We start from the raw sequence: 21,930 nt of genomic DNA on the forward strand, positions 1-21,930 counted from the left end.
TCTATTGTACCGCGTAGTTCGTTGGCCCTCGGCTAGAAACGAAACGTTGAATGCAAGCGAACTACTCCAGAGCTTCAAATTAAATGGTTGTGGATACAGTGCAGATTGACAAACCTTGCTCTTTCTAGCGCCCCCAGATGCGGGCTAGGTTGAGACGGTTGAAACTTTGCGACTTTATTCTTGAACTTGCGAGACGAATATAAAACTTATATCGTTTTCTCATTGTAGTAGGAGCACCGTGGATTTGAAGATCTAGTATATAAACGAGTGGGTGGGATAGATCTCCTATCAAGATGCGTGATAGCCCCCGAGGTCATGGGAAGTAGTACCCTTGGTCTACGACCTTCTACTCTTGACTACCGGCATATAGTGAGGTAAGTGCCGGTACTTTGGGCGTTTTGATAGACATGGGTGTCTAGATACGGAGTACCTATAGCAACATTCGATATAGGCTTGTTTGGTGTGTCTTGGACTCTTAGACCATTGAGCTTTCGAGGTGTGTTATGCCTGGATTGAATAGTCAATACTGCAACTTGCACTTTTCTTCAATGGATCTCGATAGTTCCGCAATTGACTGGTTGACAGACGGATGATGTACATCGCAGCAAAGGGATCCCTTAACAGGCCAAGACTGCGGGGAAACGCTTCTCCACAACGTGATGCGGGAATAGCCCTATCGCCAAACCGACATCGCCGTAATAGGGCAATGGTTGTGTCTATATTGTCTATATTGTCTATATCAAATAAATTAGAGTTAATTTGTGCCCGATATTTTCCTATGCGCGGTATACCTTGTACTCGGTGGTGTACGGTCAAAAGTGACCCAGTGAAGGCTCAACTACATAACTTTGATCGTCTGCATGTTCAGCACGATAGCGGTTAGGATACGGAGTACATGCGTTAGACTTACCTAGGTACCTTTAGGTAGGTCTATATGCATTTTTCTCTGTGGCATTCAGCAGTAAATCAGGATCATGAGTACCTTCTACCTCTTCTCATTGACGCGATCCAACATCGCTGGATTAACAATGACATTTATGTAATCGCAGATGCGAATTCAAACTTACCACTTTACCGCGTATTTCACATACACCGACGCGTACTTCGTGTCCACGGATGAGTTGGGGCTGATTATTAATGCCGGGTAACATCCAGGATGTCGTACGAGCTCTACGGAGTACTGGTCAAGGCTTTCCGTTCCTCCTTGGGCATACCTACCATGTATGTACATAAGTTATCGCACTCGAAACACACCTCCCTCTCTACGTTATGCAGATTTCCATTTCTTCTGAAGATCCAGATATCTGACCTCCAGTCTAGGAATCCAGTGGCAAAGTACTCCGTGGAGGTCGGAAAATTGCGTCATCGTTTTCACCGCATTCCTCGGCTTCCGTAAAAGCAGACCTCTTGGCAATGTGGTATGCTGGCCGTTGATTGGCTGAGGGGGTCCCTAAACCCCATAACGGGAGAGATTCCTGTCGTCACTGTGACATAATGAATATCTTGTTTTGAGGGTCTGGGATGGCCAACCCCCTCGTGTCAGAGATGCAAGCAGAGACTCGATGCTTGTTGTAGTTCCTTGCGCCCAATCGTTCTGAACCCTTCTCTTGGTCTGCACCCTTCGAGCCAGTGAGATTGGACCAGATTGACTCCGCTTGGAAGAACTGACAAATGACGATTGACCTTATCCAGGCGAGTCTCCACCTATGTCCAGCGTCGAGTTGAGAAGGGATGTGTCCCTTTCACTGGAGGACATGATCAACTGTGAAAAGGGGGACAAATCGGGCCTACCTTCGATGCCAGAATCAAGTGGTCACGGTAGGAGACAAACCACCTTGAAGGTCGAGAAGCCCTTTGGTAGAAATCTGGAAGTGTATGTCCCTACTTCAGGTAGTCCAATCATTGCCCCAGTGGGAAACGAAGCCCTGATTCGGAGCGAGACATGGATGTGTTTTTTGTTACCCCGAATTTTTTTGTTACGGTACCTGATGGTAACTGTGTTTTTTTCACCGATAGCCAAAATCCCAAATTCCCTAAATTTCATCATATCCCTCTCCCCCCTACGTCACTCTCTTCCTCTCTCTCTCTTTCTCTCTCTCTCGAAAGCCACGGTTGTCGGGTCTTGCAGATTTTATATCATAATCGAATACGGTGATGTCTGCTGCGGTCGCCCCAGCCGTATCGACTCTTCGATCAAACATGTCTTCCTCCCCTATGGACTCGAAGAAGATAGAAAAAGAAGGTTTGTGTCACGCTTTCCTATCGTTTCTGCGCATTTTTCTAGTACTTTTGCTTCAAAATACTGTGATCTTCATGTTTCCTTTTCGCGTGTGCATTATACTTCTCAAAAAACAAAAAGTCCCCCCCTTTTGGTTTGGTAATACGCCACTGTCCCCGATCCTTAAATCCCCCAAGCCCTTTGCCGTCGCGATGACTTCACTCACTGGCGTCATTGATTTCCTCCCCACCACATGCATCTTCCACACACAATGAAGCCACCGTCACGATCACAGAACCACCGTGGTACCTATTTGCGATCGCATTAATTCTTGGCGCGTCACAGCTAACTCGACTTTCCCCCAGACTCGCAGGCCGCGTCTACAAAGGATCAGAAACCTAACGTAGAGACTCAGACCTCGTTGGCGCCGCCTCCACGACCGGGTGCGCCTACTGCGTCTGATACTCCAGACTACTTCAGTTCCATGCACAATCCCTTCTCGCTTGAGCCCAATCCATTTGAACAGTCATTCGGAGGGAACCCGGCGAATGAGACCCCAGGCAAATCGCTCCTGCCCTCCGTCGCTGCCCTCACCTCACCGGCCTTGCCTGGAACCAGTTCTGCCAGCGGTTATAATTGGTCTAACTCCCTGCGCTCGGGACCCCTTAGTCCGGCTATGCTCCCAGGGCCGACCGGCCCTAATGACTACTTCGACAGCATCGGTCGCGGCTTCCCTACCCCGAACGAGTCCTCCATGCGCACGGGACTGACCCCTGGTGGGGGAGGCTCTATGTTCCCGGCCCCTAGTCCCAACTCACAGGCTCTCTTGCAGCAACTGCAGAACGGTGGCGCCACACCCTCCACTATTGATTTCCATCGCACCGCACTCACAGCCAAGAAGAATAACGCGAATGCTCCCACCTCTAACCCCACCGAGCAGGAAGCTGTTAAGATGGATGTTAAACCAGCTCGGCCTGCTGACTTCACCCAGCATGATGCAGCTGATGCAGCAAATGGACTCTTCATGTTGGCCAAGGGTGGTCAGGCCAACAATGCCCCAATGAACCACGCCCCAATGCAAACGGATACCCGTGCTGCAGCTGCCCGGCGTGTGTCTCAGAATACCAATGGTACCAGTGTCGAGGATGTTTCTGACAATGAACCCACTAAACCCACCAAGGGCAAGGGTAAAAAGAACGCCCCCAAGGCCGCCGTCGTTAACAACCGCCGTAAGGCCGAGGATGGCCCCAAAGGTTCCAACAAACGGACTAAAGCCAATATGGAGATGCCTTCGGATATGGATGATGACGACGATGAAGACGATGAGATGAAGCAGTTCCCAATGGATACTAAGAAGATGACTGATGAAGAGAAGAGACGTAATTTCCTGGAGCGGAACCGGTATGATCATCATTCTAGAATTTGCATGGTATGGGGACACTAACGTTTCAATCCTAGCGTTGCGGCTCTTAAGTGTCGTCAACGGAAGAAGCAATGGTTGGCGAACCTCCAAGCCAAGGTGGAGCTTTTCACTACAGAGAATGATGCCCTTACGGCGACGGTGACTCAGTTGCGTGAGGAAATTGTCAATCTCAAGACCCTCCTGCTAGCACACAAGGACTGCCCGGTCTCTCAGGCCCAAGGTCTGGGCTCTCTTATGATGAACGGCATGTCCGCCGGATACGACCCCCACGGGTATAACATGCCTCCCAACATGGGCATGCAGCCCGGTGGCATCCCCACACAAGGAATGCGTCGCGCATGAACGTGGGAAACCTTCCCCCGTTTCTCATCTCAAGATATCTATCTTGCATCGCCACATGCAGAAAATATAGTTCTCTGCTTAGACTCGGCGATTGCTCTCATCTTCCTGGGAGTTTGTTTTCCTCACGTTTTCTTTCGGCTAAGCCTCCGAATGTTTTTGGCATGGGCAGGTGTTAATGATCCCCACGACTCAAAAATGGACGGACTAACTCGGTGGTCTGGAATGGCCCTTTTTTGAGGGCGTGTCAATCCGGCGTATGAGATGCTTTCTTATGGCTGCTAGGTTGTTTTTTATTCTCTGGTTACGCTTCTTCCCTGCTTCCTCTGTTGTATTTTTTACCCCCTTCTTTCTTGTTCTTTCTTCTCCCTTCTCTATAATCCCCTCTTGATGGTCCAGGGGAGTCTTTTTTTAACCTTTCGCTTGTCTAATACTTGTGGGCACATGGGTGCATTGTTTTTCCCCAAACTGGGTTGCTTGTGTTGAAATACATGATTCCTGGGCGGCGTACGGATGGCTTTGTGATTTTTCGATGTGTTTGACTAGTTTCCTTGAACCAAATGGTTGGGCAAATGAATCTGACAGTCGCTTTTAAGTGTTTCTATGTGTAGATGTCCCCCTGGCAATAGTTGGGTTATTGCCTCGTCTCAATAGTGTACCTCTCAGCCTCACATATTCATACACCCTACAGATGCATAGGAAGATGCAGTCATATGTACTTTTTGGATATAGGTAAGTAGGTACCTGGTGTATATGTTGTAGTTAGACTTTCCTGATTGGGAAATATGTCTGTCATGTTCCCTGAAGTAAAAGGACAACACTTTCCCTGTCGACAGATCCGACCAGTGGCTATCCACTGTGATCTAACTGGCTTCAACACCTCACTCTCCCTCAAAAGAATATGTCCTACCTAGGTAAAGGGGGCTGTCCCGAAATGGGGCAGGTGCCAGATTCGACTCGCGCAGTCTTCTACCGAGTAAGGTCTGCTAGGATGCTATCGCTTGCCATCTTCTTTTTGGTGCATATTTTGCACCTATATCTGCTCTTTATTATCTAGAATGGGCCTGGTGTAGCGTTGATGGGCGATAAGTTGGGACTGTATAAGACGAATGCCCACATGGGTTATATGAAGACCCAAACAGAGAACAGAGAAGAAGGGTATAAGGCTGATGGTATTGATATGCCATCAGACATGCTCTAGATCTATCCACACTTGAAATGAACCATTCATCATATCAGATACAATAAGTCGTGTGCATTCTAAGAACATTTCAAAAAATCCGAGTCAAACTCGGCTTCATCCACTTAGGACTTCTGCACTCATTGTCTGCCCGCCACTTTTGGATCTTGTCGTTGTCCCATCCAGCCGTGAACTGATGAGCAATATCCAACTTGCTAGAAGTACCAAGTCGTAAAGTCTGCACAAAGACACAAGTCCCCACCGTGTCATAAGTGTATGCCATACACCAATCCCTGTCATGGCATGCATGACGACAGGCTTCTAATGATTCATGCTGGGGCAGTGTATCAGGCTGTTCGATAACTCCGCCCCAGGCTCCATTATCCCATCCTTGACGCTCCGACAGCTCCCCTAAGCGGTGATAGTCAACCAAGTCTGCGTATAGCAAGGGTTTCTAGATGGGTCTTGATTAGCATGTATGCCTCGAAGTAGGCTCAACAGGAACCATACTGTTCGATCCCGTTCATCCTCCCAGTCTGCCAGTCTCACCATATCATTCAATTGTGACTTATGCATGCTAATCACAGGCTGGCACCAATGATACTCATCCCCAAAGGGAATCGAGTCCAGCGGATGCGCATTGAACATCGGCCACATCCCCGATAACTCAATCCCCTTTTCATACAACGCAAACCCAAGCACCGAGTCACCACAGCAATCAACTTCCACGGCCTGCATATACCGCTCACTGAGGGATTCCCTAACGAACTCCCCATATTCACCCACCTCCCGCGCAACCAAAGTATCAACCGCAGCCCGCGACAGTACAAACCCTGCACCCCCATACGCAAACCAAATCACCTTTCCATTGCCGATATCACGTCCGGGCGCAGGAGAGCCCATGTAAAGAGGAACCGAAGAATCGAACTGTCCCAGCAAACGGAACAAACTATCCCACACGAAGTATGTATCCGTCTCGAGAAAGACGTACCATTCCGCTCTGGGATTGGCTTTCTTCGCCCGCTCAACCATGGGCAGGAACTTGAATCGGTCGAGGTTCCATCCCGCCGTGCCGTTTATAGTCTCTCCGCGTTGTAGCGCATCATACCCCTCGAATTCCGGGATTAGGTTCCGGGCTGAGGAGGGCAGGTCGGCTAGGACGTCATGTACCTGGTGGCCTTGGATCTTGGTTTCTTTGTCTGAGATGACTAGTAGGTTGGATATGCAGCGGGAGACGGAGGCCATGTGTGTGTTGATTCGGTTGGGGTCTTCGGTTGCGCTGGTTTTCAGGACGATTTGGACACGAGATAGTATGTCTGATGGGAAACTGTCGCAGATTGTGTTTTTTGATACATTGTTGAAATTGCTATCACTTTCATGCACGACTTTCCGGAATTGGGTTCTCGTTTCCCAGGTCCAATAGTCTTCGTTTGCTGTGGTGTTTTGCGCGGCTAGTGGGATGTTTTTTGACAGACCGCCGGAATATAATGTGAGTAGGAGGATGGTCGAGAATGTCAGAAAGGAAGCGATTAATTTGAGCTTTGCATGGCCTAGAAGTTTATAGAATGGGTGTGTGGTCGCGGATATAGATGTGCCTGTGCTCATGGTAGGAGATTGCCTGTTTGTTTTACAAAACAGGGACGAGCAAGAAATGGAACAGAACGGAGATATGTGAAGAAGAGGAGGGGATAAGAGGTAGTCAAGTCTTATTTGCTATGGACATTGGGCCACCCAGTGGTTGTTGTACATATCCTGTATGAATGGCTTGCAGACGTCACTACAGCGGGTCTGCCTCTGATCGTTTCCCAAGAAGATATCCGAACTATGACCATGCTCGGTGCATCTTCGCTTGAATCGAAGGTATACTATAGTCGTAGTTATGATTCATTGAAACTGAAAAAAAAAAAACAAGTCACACCCTGGCGCATCCAGATAACCTATGACAGTATTGATGAAGCTCGTGCCCCAGCCTCTCGCTATTGTATAGATGTGTGCTTGTGTGCAGAAGTCAATTGGCCTAGGAAACTCCCAGACTATCAATCCGAGGACTGCATATATAGTCAGGAAGATATTCCGAAAGTGTTAGGAAAAGAAAACGGAGATTTTGGCCTCGTACTTTTGATACGTGCCCAGGTCATTCCGCCTGGACAGGGTCTTGCTGATGATGCCAAAAAGCTTAGATAACGATAAGCGATAAAGATAACCGCCTTAGGAACCTGGCACCAAGACACGCCAAACATCGCAAACACAAACATTCAAGCTTCAAGGTTGAACCCGCGTCACTTTCCTGGAGATGCAATTTGAGAGGCTCATCCCAAGATCATATTGAAATTCGACTGCCCAGCATCAGTCTTGGTCCGCGACCTCCCCCCAACAACGCGCTGCCTGACCGCGACCTGTTCTTGCCCAACAATTGCTCCGCAAACAAGGCATCCACTACAGACAACCGCGAATCAACAAATACAACGTACCGATCAATTCGCCCACTGGGGCGCCGGGCAGACAATGTCGAACGCAGCCCGCAATCCAGCGCGCGGACGCCGCTTAGACGATGCCCTCTCTCAACTAGTTGATGGCCTGACCCCCGCGCTCCCGATCTCCGCCATCCAAGACGAAGACTACTCCGATCAAGAGGAAGCTCTTGCCGCCGCTGAGAGCCGCAGACACCATGTCCTCATGGAACGCGCCTGGCGCATCCTGGATACCCACATTAGCACCAATGCCCCAGACCCAGGATCACCGGCTGGGCTCGGTGGACGTCGCGGAAGTCTGGCAGGAACGGAGAGTGTCAATAACGCGCCGGATCTGATCAAGCGCAAGCTACGCCGTGAAAACCTTAGTCCCGATAAGGCGGTGCGATTCTCTAATCTATACTCTCGTCTCTTGACTCAGCCTGTGCTGTCGCAGAAATGGGGAATCCTCTTCTTGCTTTATAAGTTGTCGGCCTCGGACGATCCAGCGGAGGCCGGGGAAAGGAGCAGGAGCCCGTTGATGGACGAGGGGAACTTGCAGAATATGTTAGGGAAGGGTGGTGGACGCACCAGAAGGAATACACTAATCGACTCGGAGGATGAGGGCCCTGCTGTGAGCTCCTCGGCTTCTCAGCAACATCATAGGGCAGCAATGGCAAAACCAGAGCGCCATAGCTCGCTACGACATGATATCAACAGGGATGAGTTAGATCATGCTGGGCGCAACATGGCAGACAGACCCTCCAATCGCCCAGACCCCGGAGCGAATGACCGCTCCGGCGACGAGCATGTTCGTGCTTCCTCGCCCCAGCCCTCGGGTGCTAATCCATCAGGCTCGGAGAAATTTTCTGGATCTGTTGAGCATAAACTTCTGCGCGACCTTCCTTTCAATTTGCAAGGGTTGTCCTCGACGAATTTGCAGTTTAATTCTTCATCAAGCTTAAAACTGCCGTCAAACCTGTCTGCACCCATAACATCACTCCTGAATACGCTGGCAGAACCTTGCTTGCTGTATAAGGGGCTGTCTGTGTTTGTGGGGGGTGAGGAAGGTGGGCTGGTAAACCAGAGCTTGCGGGCTGCCATTGCCATTGAGCTGCGAGCATATCTTAGCCTGGTGGCTACACTAGAGGCAGAAATCCGACAGGCGCTGGCCGCGATCGGAGACGGAACCGAGGCTCAAGGTGTGAGAAAAGGTGGTGTTACTTTGAAAAGATGCGTGGTTTGGACGAGAGATGCTACGATGGCCCTTCGACTGATGAGCTTAATCGTTGAAGAGGCTCAAAGTAAGTATAGATACTGATGGTTGTGATTTCCCCCATGACTGACGCATACTACAGGCAAGAGAGGCGGCCAGTTGATATCCTTAATACACGGCTTTTCAACATCCCACGGAGATCCCTTTGTGTGTGCATTTGCCGAGAAGCTTCTTGCGCATGTAACGCGTCCATTTTACGATATGCTACGACTATGGATCTATGATGGTGAATTGTCAGATCCATACAAAGAATTCTTTGTCGCAGATCCAGAGTTCCGGCCCAAGACTGACCCCCGGAGGATTGCAACGAGCGTTTGGGAGGACAAATACAAGCTCGATGATGATATGGTTCCTTCCATCATTACCCAAGAATTTGCGAAGAAGATTTTCCTCATTGGAAAATCCCTGAACTTCATTCGCCATGGTTGCGGTGATTCCGCATGGGTGGAGGCCTATTCCAGGAAAGCTTCCAAGGAGCTACGATATGGTGACACAGCCACTCTCGAGATTTCCATCGATGAGGCATATAAGACTACAATGGCTCGATTGATCTCCCTGATGAATGGAAAATTCAATCTCTTCGATCATTTGAAAGCGCTAAAGAGTTATCTGCTCCTGGGCCAAGGAGACTTCATTGCTCTGCTCATGGAGTCGCTTGCTACAAATCTGGATCGTCCAGCAAACTCACAGTATCGACATACCCTAACGGCGCAATTGGAGCATGCCATCCGTGCCTCCAATGCGCAATATGACACCCCAGAAGTGCTGCGCCGACTTGATGCCCGTATGCTTGAGCTGAGCCACGGTGAGATTGGGTGGGATTGTTTCACACTGGAATACAAAATCGATGCTCCCGTGGATGTTGTCATCACGCCTTGGGCCTCAACTCAATATCTAAAGGTCTTCAATTTCCTATGGCGCATCAAGCGAGTAGAGTTTGCCCTGAACAGTACCTGGAGACGATGCATGACCGGTGCACGAGGAGTGCTCGGCAATGTGGAGGACAAACTTGGAGCAGATTGGAAGCGAGCACGATGCGTTATCGCAGAAATGATCCACTTTGTCAACCAGCTCCAATACTATATCTTGTTTGAAGTCATCGAGTCCAGCTGGGAACAACTGCTCCAGGCAGTGCAGAAACCCGATTGCACATTGGATGATCTGATTGAAGCCCACACCAAATACCTCAACTCTATCACTCACAAGGGCCTACTCGGCTCTGCATCCTCCTCGCGCTATGGCACCTCCACCTCGAGCTCTGCCAAACAACCCGAAGAGAGCTTCCTCAGCCAGCTCCACCAAATTCTCAAGTTTATGCTTGCCTACAAAGACTCCGTAGACGGCCTGTATTCCTTCTCTGTTGCAGAGTTCACTCGCCGCCAGGAAATCAACGCGAAGATCGAGACACGCACCGCCCAAGGCCAATGGGGCCTTACAGATCGTGATCTCCTGTCCCGCCAATCCAACAGCCGCAACGGGGCCTCAATGGCTTCAACCCCGGACATCCGACCCGATAGCGCCGGTGTAGACGGCGTCAACACCCCTCTTTCAATATCCGGCCACAATCTCGCCGCGGACGATAACATGCTCGCCTCGCTACGCGTGCGCCTCCGTGACCTCTCCACCGAGTTCCGGTCCCGTCTTACCGTTCTTCTGGGCGATTTGTCATACCAGCCAGACGTAGACATGCGTTTCCTCGGCGTTGTGATGAACTTCAACGATGTCTACGAATTGCCCAAGCGGCGCAAGGCGGCTGGTCCTAGCACCAGGGACAAGGAGAAGGAACGGGAGAAAGAAAAGGCTAAACGGAGAGCTGCTGCAGCTGCGGCGGCAACGGGCTCTGGAACTGATAGCTTTATGCAGAAGGATGTGCGGAGGGAGAGGAGGGATACTGGTGCGAACGATCCTGGGTTTACTTCTGGGAATGGGGTATAGAAGGATGCAGCTGGTACATTCTTCTTGGATATCATTAATGTCATTGACGAGCTTCACGATGTGTTTTTCTTTTGAGATATAGAAATATATGTATTTTATATGTATACATGGGTTCATTCCTCTAGAACCCGACCCTGAAATCTTCACGAGCCTGATGCACAACATAGACGCCCCTAAGTCTTTCACGTTCTTTGACATCTAGCCCCTCGAAGCAGATCAAATGAACATATATCGGGCTAATTGGGAATAAGCCGAATATATTTTACGAGAATAGCACTGAAGCATGCCACAATATATATAGATTGTTGTGCTGAGCAAAGATTCAGTCTCTTAGCGCAGGTAAATTCTATATGATGCACCGGTACTTGCTTGGCTGGAGACCCGTTCTGGACTATCCAGGTCGATATCACCTTTGATAGATTTCAATTGAACGAGTCTCTGTAAACAGCGATAGAAAAAGATATAGTCGAGAGGAGAGAATCTGATTGGCCCGCGCAATTGATGGGCAGAAAAAAAGTAGTCTCCGCCCAACATCTCCGAACCACAGTTGCGGTCACATTCACAGGAACTGAACTTCGCATTTCAGTTTTCTGTAGAGCATCTCGCTCCTGTCAATCCTATCCTGTGATTACTGGACCACGTTGCATCCTACACACAGCAACAATGGCGCACCAGACGGACGTCCAGTCCCCAGCGTCGAAAAAGCTCGAGTCGAAGCTCAAGAAGGCGAAGCATTCTACAGACAAGGACAGTGCAGACGCAGAGCAGGCGTCTACTCCCAGCGAGAAAGACACCAAGTCCGAGAAGAAGGACAAGAAAAAGCGCAAGAAGTCCTCCGAAGATGCGGCAACCGAGACAGACGGCGAATTGAAGAAAAAGAAGAAGCGCCGCCATACTGAAGACGACAACGACGAGAAGGTCAAAGATGACGAATCGCACAAGAAAAAGAAGAAGCGTGTCTCGTTTGGCCCCGGAACTAAAGAAAACGACGGCGACTCCGATAGCGACTCGGACGATGCCGACAACAACGATGCTTCCGCTACCGACGGAGCCGACGCAGACACCGAAGATACCGTTGACAAGGCCCTCGAAGAGATGAAGAAGCGCAAGCGCGAGAAGAAAAAGCAGAGGAAAGCCGGCACCGTCTCGGCCGAGGCACCAGTCCACGAGACGCCTATTCTCTCATACCTGAGCCACTACCACCGAGCGCGCGCGACTTGGAAGTTCCAAAAGAACAAGGAAACCAACTTGTTCAAGCACCTGTATTCCCTCGAACATGTCCCCACTCAGTTCAACACATCCCTGCTGGCGTACATGCAGGGCCTGAAGGGTGATGCGGCCAAGGAACGCATGAGCGATGCCGCGAGGGACGTGATCAAGGCCGATATGGATCTCGACAAGCCAAAGGATGAAGAAGAAGCAGAGAGCCAGGCGCCTACAAACCCCGACTACTTGGAAGCCGTCAATGCGTTCCGCGAGTGCTTGCCTAAGGGAGATGAGGACATGGACAGCGTCAACTTTGGAGAGAAGCTAGAGGGAGATGCGCAAAAGCGCTTGCCCAAGAGGCAGCGAGCAGAGCTGGTCTTTTTCGCTGTTGCCGGCAAGCTTTTCAGCCCCGAGGATGCGAAGCCCAAGCGCAAACCAAGAGCTCCTGAGCCTGCAGTGCCCAAGAAGCGCAAGAACAGAACCATGGTTGTTGATATTAGCAGCAGCAGTGAGGACAGTGATGATGATGTCCCAGCTCCGAAGAAGGCGCCCAGCAAACCTGCACCGGATAGCAGTGATGACGAGACCTCCTCAAGTGGTAGTAGCAGTGACAGTAGCAGTGATAGTGACAGCGACAGCGATGGCAACGCTGCTCCGGCTAAGGCTTCAACTCCGGCTAAGGCTTCAACTCCAGCTAAGGCTTCAACTCCGGCTAAATCACCTGCCCCTGCATTGTCGAAGAAGGAGGCCAAGGCTGCCCAGAGGAAGCAGAAGTTCGTACCAATCCGCGAAGCAAAGCCCAAGCCTACTGTGCCGAAAAAGACACAGAAGCGCAAGCTCAGAACTGCTCAGATCGAAATCTCAAGCAGCGAAAGCGACAGCGATTAGTTCTGATGGAATGGTATCCCGATTGCTACATAGGGTTTGGATGTGTATATCTCTCTACCATAGCATTTGGAAGGTGTAATTATGTTCATGTCAAAAGTCATTTTAATCTCATGTCATTCATCTTGATCACTCTAGATGTTCTGAACTATGCGTGGTAGATGTATACAGAGTTCGTTCTCCGTCTAGCAATTGCGTACAAATTCTCTTTCCGTTTTGAATCTTTCTCCCAAACCAACTAAATGATCAATGCGTTGAAAACATCTCGAATTCAGTAATAGCACAAAAAAACACTCATCTCATCAACAATCGACGTACAAGCGCCGAACTGATAGAGGTACCTGGAAGGCGGTGAGACCGACCTCAAGCTTGAGCTCAGGCAGCTCTGGCACGCGTCACTGATCAACCCCCATCGTTTCATCCTCTTAGACTCATTCTCATTTCTTTCCTTTGCTTTTGTTACTCTCTTTATAAAAGACTTCAAGATCCGCCATCATGTCTGGTATGTTCTCCGTTGATGATGACCCAACTCGGTCTCATGACTTCATCCCCGACTAACCTTCGTTTCTCTCCGCAGGAAGCGCCTACGACAGACATATCACTATCTTCTCTGACCAGGGTCGATTGTACCAAGTTGGTACGTACTGATCACTCGATGGCTCTGCTCCGCCCTTCCCAGCGGTCCCAATCCATGCGCTGTCATCATGACCGCTGACCAAACACCTGTTTCTCAGAATATGCATTCAAGGCCATCACCTCGGCCAACATCACCTCCATCGGTGTGAGGGGCAAAGACTGTGCGGTGGTGCTCTCGCAGAAGAAAGTCGCTGTAAGACGGACTCATTCACAGCTGGGGGGTTGCGCTCAAACTGACCTCTCCACCAGGACAAATTGATCGACCCATCCTCCGTTTCACATGTTTTCAAGATCTCGCCTTCCGTAGGCTGTGTGATGACCGGTTCCATAGCAGATGCTCGCGCATCCGTTGACCGGGCCCGTGGCGAGGCTGCTGAGTTCCGGTACAAGTTCGGATATGAGATGCCCTGCGATGTCCTGGCAAAGCGACTGGCAAATATCAACCAGGTCTACACACAAAGGGTAGGATTTCCCACGATGCAACTGTGCCATCTGGAGTCAAACGGCTGACATGGTTCTTTTTGAAATTCTACAGGCTTACATGCGACCACTTGGCGTGGCCACAACTCTGATCTCTGTTGATGACGAGAGCGGCCCACAACTCTACAAGTGCGACCCCGCTGGTTACTACGTTGGATACAAGGCGACTGCATCCGGTCCCAAGCAGCAGGAGGCGTTGAACTACCTGGAGAAGAAGCTGAAGAACAAGGATGCAGCCCCGGGCAACTGGGAGGAGGTCGTGGAGCTGGGTATCACAGCCCTCAGCAATGTTCTAAGTGTCGACTTCAAGAAGCATGAGATTGAAATTGGTGTTGTCGGTGGGCCACGGGTCGATGGGCAGGAGGGCACCACTACAGCGTTCCGTGCCCTGACGGAAGAGGAGATTGATGAACGGCTGCAGGCCATAGCCGAGAAGGACTAAGTGAGCTGTGTTATGCCAGCGAAGAAGGTAATCCCAGGAACTAAAGAATCCCGGTGTTTATTTTAGAGAATCAGACGATGTGTGAATGATAACTCAATTTCCTGCACGAGTACGGTTTCGGTCATGTTTCGGGATCCATCGAGCTTCAGCCCTGCACCTTGACGCCATCCTTCCGGGCGCATAGATCCATTTCTTTCCCCATGCTATGGGTCCATTGCACGCTAGTGCCTATAATGTAATCCTCGTGCCCGAAACCTGAGCACATTGCATATCCTCTCAGCCTGCCAACGCTCCGAGGAGGTCTTCCGCCACCTGTGGACACTGCGAGGTCTGAATATTGAGCTTTAACCGGTTTATCACACCGTCTGTCCACATCAAAGCAAGGAGCCACGGTCCTGGTACTACTAGGAGGTGTAGTGCGGACGCCACATGTGGCTGAGCAGTGGCTAGGCCTGATAGTTCACAATTTTCACGGGCGATGATTGGGCTGTCGATGTGATTGGCGCATTGATCTGTGAACTGGAGCGACTAAAGCGGACCAGGGTGGCTAGAGCAGGGCCCTAAGAATAAGTGTGGCAAAGACCAGCTGAACAAACCCTAACTTTGTCAGATCCACTACATGTCAGGTCCGAGGCCAAGTCCGAACAGTTGATCTCATGTTGGATGCAGGTCCAGGGCTGATGTATCTCCTTTGCTTTTTTGCCTCTGATGTTACTCTGCACAGAGTCCCACGAGTCCCTGATACATCCAGGGAAAAAAAAAGAAAGCAGAAAAGCAAAAATCGGTCTCCACCGTGTAGTTCGTCCAGGATGCTCCAATCAGGGCCGTGAGACACCATCTTTCTCTCCCCGAGAACCCCAAATCGCACAGGAACCTAATCTCGTTATATGCGGGCTAATGCTCTCCACTTTCAGACCAGGGCGTCTGCTTGCACACGATGCAACAGGCCAGGTTTCTCCCAAGACCCCGACATATGCCCCTCTTTCCTCCACTCTCCGATCTCTCTGCTTGGGATGAAACAAGGGTGGTCCTAGTCATGCCGTAAACCGTTTCTCGGGAGCTTATGATGTGGCCCGGCCCACCGAATGACATCCCAGCTGTGCTCGACAACCCGAGCTTCCTAAACTTGGGATCTTCCTCTTTTATTGGCGCAGCTGGTCCTCTTGATTCTCCTAGCTTCTGTCCCGCTGACAAGAGCTGAGAAATCATCTTTTTTTTTTTCCAGACCTGTTGCCCTGGTCCACCTATTGCGGATCATTGACGGTCATGTACGGGGTAAGGAGGGAGCCATTGCTGAAGTGAAGACTTATATCTTTCCTCGTTTCCCTCCTGGGTGGCCTGATATTCTCGACTGCATGGACCTTCAGTTTCTATAACCCGTTTCCTTTCTTTGATCTCTCATTGGTTATCGTTGATGTCCATTCTTTATACTTCTTTCTTACTACCTTATTCCAACTCCTTTTTATATACATAATACACTACGAACATGGCAGACGGATGTAAGACGACTCCCACTCATTCCAACAAACACCCCCACGCAGAGATACTAACGATCATGCAATGTGACAGTCAACCAAGCCCGCGCTATGCGAGTCGCCGAAATCATCAATGACTACCGCACACTGCTAGTGCACATCTCGCAACAACAAGTCGAAGCCACACAGGACGAATACTACGAAGAGGGCTTCGTCGTACTCCGCGAATCCCTAGCCTCCGCCCAAACCCTAATGTCAGCCAACTATCAGCCCTGTCCGGTGACCGGACAAGGCAACGCCGAGACTGAGAAAGCCGAGCTACAAAGGTAAAATCTCACCCTCAGACCTTTCCCATCAATTGCTGATTTCTGTTTCCCAGAGTTATCCTCGACGGCAGCGCACGCCGATTCCAAGCGCACAGGATCTACCTACGCGCAGCTGCGGCTCGGCGATGGGCCATGACCCGCCATGGCGGCCTCAAAACCGCAACGGCCGCTCTCCACCAGGATCTGGCTCGTATCACGGACCAGCATGTTGTGGCGGATCTCCGAGCGGCGGATATGCGGGCTGGGCACTGGGTTGATGATGACCCATCTTTGGAAGCGATTCGGCGCTGGATCGCGGGTCACTAATGATAACGGAAACGAATGCATGTTGCCATGAGATTGGGAGGTTTTTCGGATTTCTACGACTCTACGACTTTCTGAGCGGTGGGTCTTGGGGATTTGTATGATTCTTTTAATAGAGCATGGGGGAAGGGAGGAAGGTTGGGGAGAAAGTACAGCGCTGGTCGTTGTGCTGAGCAAAAAAAGAGTATGGATCTTTGCGTGGTTTTGGTTATGGCTACGATATCCCCTCTTGTTTTTTTTTTCTATGGGTTGTTTTTTATTTCTCTTCTCTATTTTTTTCTGATCTTATGTACATAGAACCAATTGAGTTCTTTCTTTATACTCCTGATCTACATATCCCGATCTGATTAACTCACAGGGCACAGACAGCCCCTAACGCCCACATGGTAGCCCGACACGTTACATGTCCAAAATCCTAGGCTATTGAATCCCGAATTCGTAAAAAGAGGGGAAAATTTCTATAGAACGCCGACGAGAACCCCGATCTCGGGATCCAACGAAAGATCCTTCGCTCTCACTGTCGTGATGATTGGCCGCACAGGCTAGGGCCAGACATCTGGGGCGCTGAGGCAGAGATACGAGCTGAACATCCACCAAACCGAGGGTGGAGTATGTACGAGTTCAAGGGTTTTCCAGGCTCAAATTCGGAAGCGTTGTGGACCAGCAAAATAGACGAGGTTTTAGACACACACGGCTAACATCGCGGTGGACCCGGGACTAGCACATTAGCGCGGCGTGGTCGATGTCCAATCAACACGACGAACGGCTATACCGCGGCTTGAGTTCAGCTACGCATTGCACACTCGAGATTTCCTTCTTTTTTTTTCTGATGAATGGAATTGTTCTTCGGGACATAGGGGGTGGACATTCCCACTTTTTTGTTCTCTGCATGGTGGACCTACCCAGACACTCCTGGATCACTTCCTATACGTTTCTATCTCTTCGGCCGTTACGGATACTTCGGGAATGGCTTTGTTTCATTTTGATGATCGGCTGAAAATATGGATATGGGGTGGGTCGGAGGGAAGGAATATGTATGCTTTGTCGATCGCTGCGCATAAACTCCAGCTTGTTTCGGTGATGCCGAGGGTGCTGTGTACATTCTGCGTGGATTGGCGACCTCGTCAGCTTTTATGCCAAGGGAGGGTGCTCACAGAACTGCCGATGATCATGCCATTATCGGCCCGGCAGGGGAGTTTCATTCTACCGTAGTGTGGCTGGTCCAGCTGAGAGCCACAAATAGACCACCATGCACAACCAATATAGAAAACAGGGAAGAGGATATGCTGCTGCAAGCAGAAAACTGCAGGGCTCCATACTGAGTACTGCAACCAAGTCCTGTGGCTCAATGCCCGCTTATGACGAGGTGTATACTTCGTATTCCGATGTCGGTTCAAGGATCATCTTCGTGACCTGGATGTCCAACAAGACGCCTAGAATGCAATTACACATTCGAGCAGCTCACACAGCACCTCAGTTGAGGCCAACGCTTGCATATATCACTCACTTCATACTCATTCGAAGTGAATATGGAGACTGGGTCTTCGGATATCGCCGGGCTTGGTCACTTGCGAATCCCAATGGTCGATCTACCGCCGGAGTACTCCGAGGTATGCTCGTCCCTGCGTATGAGAAGGACGGTGCTTGCCGCCTGACCAAACTTTATAGCTTGAGGTAGGTCTTTGAAGGATCCATTCTTGCGAAGCGGAGTTGTTTCGAAGATTCTGCGAGAATTCCAGGAGATGCTGGGACTATTCCCAAAGCGTGCGACCTCTCGACTGTACCCATCACTTCGATATACCACATGTTCCCCATGTTGTACAACAGAGGTAGCTCCCATGACCAGCCATTCATAATTCCAAGTCGGATCGGCCCCCTGCACTCATGCGGACCATGTCGCACTCTTGCCTCGAGGTTGCATTCTTCGCTAATCACGAGTACTCGATACTTTGGATTCTGTGTTTGCTCGGAGGAGAGCCAAGCCAAGAGTAGAACCGAAGGAACATCACCTCAAGATGAGTTTCAACATATAGAAGAATCGTGATCAAGATCAAGTTGTGTACATGGAGAGACCCTGAGGCAGGTGGTAGTGTCACGCAGCCCAATTCTCCTGGGCAGGGGAGTGAACATAAATATAGTTTCTCAACACCGAGATGGACCACAATCTGGAGATTGTATCTTGGAACGTGCAATTCCCTACTATTATATCTGATCTTCTATTTTTGGCGTCCGGATACCTTTTCCATTTCTACGAGCCACGCCTGTGCGTGCCTTGGTGCCTGGACACGTGAGCACACACCGCCACACCTTGGCCCTGACCAATGACGTCGGGGCGTTGATATTGTGCCCAGACGCCCTACGAGAAAGAGTCCACTAACAATTAGGCTGCGACATAAAGCGAACCCCTTGAAATACTTGCATCTTGTGGGTGTTGTTTGTGACTTTGAAATAAACTTATTCTGGATCAGACATTGTGGCTTATCAATTCAAGTCTATTGCTCTGTGTTCCGTCCTGGTGTTTGTGATTCTTCTCCTCCAATACCCCTACTATACCCGTACTCCCCTCATTGGGCCAGCATCAACCATGTCCGAGATGAGATCTGTTGCCTACTTTGTCAACTGGGTATGTAACTCTCCTCTTATACTGGGCTGCATAATCGGCACCTTTCTTGCACTAATCCCCGTGGCTGTATATACATAAACCTTAAAGGAACCGGTATTGACATGCTTCATAGGCAATCTATGGTCGGAACCATAATCCGCAAGATCTGCCCGCGGACAAGCTGACCCACATTCTCTATGCATTCGCAAACGTCCGTCCCGAGAATGGCGAGGTGTAAGTTACACCCCGTGGGACCCTTGCAGCTTGCAGCCTGTAGAGTGCGGGAATATCTCTGACTGAGGGCTACAGGTACTTGACCGACTCCTGGTCTGATATTGAGAAGCATTATCCCGAAGATTCGTGGAACGATGTCGGTACCAATGTGTACGGATGTGCCAAGCAGCTGTTCCTGCTCAAGAAGCAGAACCGTAAACTGAAGGTTTTGCTTTCCATTGGTGGCTGGACTTACTCGGCGAATTTCGCGCAGCCGGCTAGTACAGAGGAGGGTCGGGCGAATTTCGCTGAGACGGCGACTCGCCTGGTTCTTGATCTTGGGTTCGATGGTAGGTTCTATCGACTGAGATGGTGTCGACAATGCTGACTGTTTCAAGGTCTTGATATCGATTGGGAGTATCCCAAAGGTCAGTTCATCAGAGATATTCAAGTAAGACACGAGACTAACTTTATGTGCAGATGACACCGAGGCTCAGAACCTTGTTCTTTTGCTGCAGAAGTGCCGAGAGGTATGGCATTTGCCCCAAAGCTTAATAACATGGCCCCAATTAACTGGAGATAGGTTCTTGACGCAGCGGCCGGCCCTGAACGTCATTTCTACTTGACCATCGCCTGCCCTGCCGGTATGTTCATGCCGGATATCTCCACGCCGGGTATTCCCGGCAAGAGAAACATGTCTCAGATCAACAAGCTAACATACCACAGGCGCAAGCAACTATGAGAAACTCCGACTGCCAGAGATGACCCCACTGCTGGACTTCTACAATCTAATGGCCTACGATTTTGCCGGAAGCTGGGACGGCAGCGCCGGCCACCAGGCCAACATCGTCCCCTCAAACTCCAACCCTACATGCACCCCATTCTCCATCGACGCCGCTCTGAGGCACTATATCAACGTCGGTGGCGTACCGCCCTCCAAGATTGTCGTGGGCATGCCTCTGTATGGCCGTGCATTTGAGAACACCGACGGGCCCGGCGCGCCATTCTCCGGAGTCGGAGAAGGTAGTTGGGAGAATGGCGTTTGGGATTATAAGGCGTTGCCGAAACCCGGCTCAGTGGAGCAGTTCGATGTCGAAGCGGGGGCTTCGTTCTGTTATGATGACAGTTCGCGCTGTATGATTACCTACGATACGCCTTACATGGCGCAGATCAAGACGACCTTTATCCGGGATCGTGGGTTGGGTGGTGCTATGTGGTGGGAGAGTAGTGGTGATAAGGGTGGCAAGGCGGCTGATGCTGCGGATGGAAGTTTGATTGGTATCTTTTTTGATGGTGTAGGTGGTGAGGGGGCTTTGGATCAGTCGCCCAATGCTCTGGATTTCCCGGAGAGCAAGTATAACAATGTGCAGGCTGGGTTCCCGGATAATTAGGTTAGGGCTTTAGCATTACATGTTGCACGGGACTCGGGAATCAGACCATGATCGCAGTGTACAGGTACAAATCTATGTTTACTACGTGAAGAACTTAGGTTTTGGTGATTTTTTTTTCATTGACTCTAGCACATGGGTATTCCAAGTATCCATCATCAATCCTGCATCCACCGTGATATTTGATCACTTGCCCTAGCCTAGCGAGGCCATGCTCGAGCCCGAAAACAGCACACCACGGTCCGATTCAAGCCATTTATTTGGCCTCGTCGAAGACGTAGGTGAGGTGGCACTTACCGCAGTACTGGCGGTTGTGCATGGCAGCCATGAAGACACCGGCACCACACTGTAGGAACGAATTAGTTTCTGGTCACAAAAAAAGATAGGGTATTTGTCGCAAGACAAAAAGTGGTTACATACCTCGGGGGCGGGGCACTCGCGGCGGAGACGCTCGATCTTTCCATCGCCGTCAACCTTGTAGTACTTGAGGATAGCAAGCTTGGTCTTCTTGTTCTTGTGCTTGATCTTCTTGGGGGTGGTGTAGACCTTCTTCTTGCGCTTCTTACCACCACCACGCAGGCGGAGGACGAGGTGAAGGGTGGACTCCTTCTGGATGTTGTAATCAGAAAGAGTGCGGCCATCCTCGAGCTGCTTGCCAGCGAAGATCAGACGCTGTTGGTCAGGGGGAATGCCCTCCTTGTCTGTGGCGGGGTTAGCGATTTTGGTCGCTTTTCGAGAGAATCGGGCGCATTGCTCGCGCATCTTCAAATCGACTTACCCTGGATCTTGGACTTGACATTGTCGATGGTATCGGAGGACTCCACCTCAAGGGTGATAGTCTTACCCGTAAGGGTCTTGACGAAGATCTGCATCTTGATGAAGGCCTGTTGCGAAAAAAGGTCAGTGGGATGCTCGCGATGGAAATGTAGAAGTCAGATTGAATGAATGGATGGCAGGTGAATCGCACGAGCTCATCACATCCTCATCGGCTTGTATAGACATCATCACTCACCTCAACAGTTGTGTCTTCCTCAACCTTGCAAGATCGAAGAAATTGGTTGTGCGAAGCCGATTAAAATCGTTGTGTGGTCACGTGAGTGGGTCACGACCCGAAAGTAGCTTAGCTCCGAAAGATGGGCTGACTGATCCAGAT

At 50.3% G+C, this 21,930-nt stretch overlaps 9 protein-coding genes across 9 annotated transcripts; 7 read left to right on the forward strand and 2 right to left on the reverse strand.

Moving 5' to 3' along the window:
• Positions 1-2,154: 2,154 nt before the first annotated feature.
• Positions 2,155-3,983, forward strand: atfA (bZIP transcription factor atfA; the record flags this gene model as incomplete). Its single annotated transcript, XM_057171287.1, has 3 exons — positions 2,155-2,242; positions 2,584-3,619; positions 3,677-3,983. The coding sequence occupies 3 exons, from the start codon at positions 2,155-2,157 to the stop codon at positions 3,981-3,983; spliced, it is 1,431 nt and encodes a 476-aa protein (XP_057035190.1).
• A 931-nt stretch (positions 3,984-4,914) lies between these two features.
• On the forward strand, positions 4,915-5,181 carry N7457_000220 (uncharacterized protein; the record flags this gene model as incomplete). Its single annotated transcript, XM_057171288.1, has 2 exons — positions 4,915-4,956; positions 5,038-5,181. 2 exons carry the CDS (start codon positions 4,915-4,917, stop codon positions 5,179-5,181), a joined length of 186 nt encoding a protein of 61 aa, XP_057035191.1.
• A 70-nt stretch (positions 5,182-5,251) lies between these two features.
• Positions 5,252-6,765, reverse strand: N7457_000221 (uncharacterized protein; the record flags this gene model as incomplete). The annotated part of the gene is made up of 2 exons (XM_057171289.1): positions 5,252-5,614; positions 5,671-6,765. 2 exons carry the CDS (start codon positions 6,763-6,765, stop codon positions 5,252-5,254), a joined length of 1,458 nt encoding a protein of 485 aa, XP_057035192.1.
• A 900-nt stretch (positions 6,766-7,665) lies between these two features.
• Positions 7,666-10,821, forward strand: N7457_000222 (tubulin gamma complex associated family protein; the record flags this gene model as incomplete). The annotated part of the gene is made up of 2 exons (XM_057171290.1): positions 7,666-8,914; positions 8,969-10,821. 2 exons carry the CDS (start codon positions 7,666-7,668, stop codon positions 10,819-10,821), a joined length of 3,102 nt encoding a protein of 1,033 aa, XP_057035193.1.
• Positions 10,822-11,484: 663 nt separating this feature from the next.
• N7457_000223 (WKF domain-containing protein) lies at positions 11,485-12,915 on the forward strand (the record flags this gene model as incomplete). Its single annotated transcript, XM_057171291.1, has 1 exon — positions 11,485-12,915. One exon carries the CDS (start codon positions 11,485-11,487, stop codon positions 12,913-12,915), a length of 1,431 nt encoding a protein of 476 aa, XP_057035194.1.
• Positions 12,916-13,407: 492 nt separating this feature from the next.
• On the forward strand, positions 13,408-14,470 carry prs2 (proteasome core particle subunit alpha 1; the record flags this gene model as incomplete). Its single annotated transcript, XM_057171292.1, has 5 exons — positions 13,408-13,414; positions 13,490-13,549; positions 13,647-13,741; positions 13,798-14,010; positions 14,084-14,470. The coding sequence occupies 5 exons, from the start codon at positions 13,408-13,410 to the stop codon at positions 14,468-14,470; spliced, it is 762 nt and encodes a 253-aa protein (XP_057035195.1).
• Positions 14,471-15,956: 1,486 nt separating this feature from the next.
• On the forward strand, positions 15,957-16,577 carry N7457_000225 (uncharacterized protein; the record flags this gene model as incomplete). Its single annotated transcript, XM_057171293.1, has 3 exons — positions 15,957-15,969; positions 16,040-16,271; positions 16,325-16,577. The coding sequence occupies 3 exons, from the start codon at positions 15,957-15,959 to the stop codon at positions 16,575-16,577; spliced, it is 498 nt and encodes a 165-aa protein (XP_057035196.1).
• Positions 16,578-19,158: 2,581 nt separating this feature from the next.
• N7457_000226 (glycoside hydrolase family 18 protein) lies at positions 19,159-20,780 on the forward strand (the record flags this gene model as incomplete). Its single annotated transcript, XM_057171294.1, has 7 exons — positions 19,159-19,197; positions 19,310-19,410; positions 19,486-19,739; positions 19,788-19,817; positions 19,870-19,919; positions 19,973-20,063; positions 20,116-20,780. 7 exons carry the CDS (start codon positions 19,159-19,161, stop codon positions 20,778-20,780), a joined length of 1,230 nt encoding a protein of 409 aa, XP_057035197.1.
• A 253-nt stretch (positions 20,781-21,033) lies between these two features.
• Positions 21,034-21,649, reverse strand: N7457_000227 (ubiquitin-ribosomal 40S subunit protein eS31 fusion protein; the record flags this gene model as incomplete). Its single annotated transcript, XM_057171295.1, has 3 exons — positions 21,034-21,123; positions 21,198-21,478; positions 21,556-21,649. The coding sequence occupies 3 exons, from the start codon at positions 21,647-21,649 to the stop codon at positions 21,034-21,036; spliced, it is 465 nt and encodes a 154-aa protein (XP_057035198.1).
• Positions 21,650-21,930: the final 281 nt, after the last annotated feature.

Source organism: Penicillium paradoxum, assembly GCF_028828445.1.
Source record: "Penicillium paradoxum strain IBT 22861 chromosome Unknown utg000002l_segment0_segment0, whole genome shotgun sequence".
Taxonomy (NCBI): domain Eukaryota; kingdom Fungi; phylum Ascomycota; class Eurotiomycetes; order Eurotiales; family Aspergillaceae; genus Penicillium; species Penicillium paradoxum.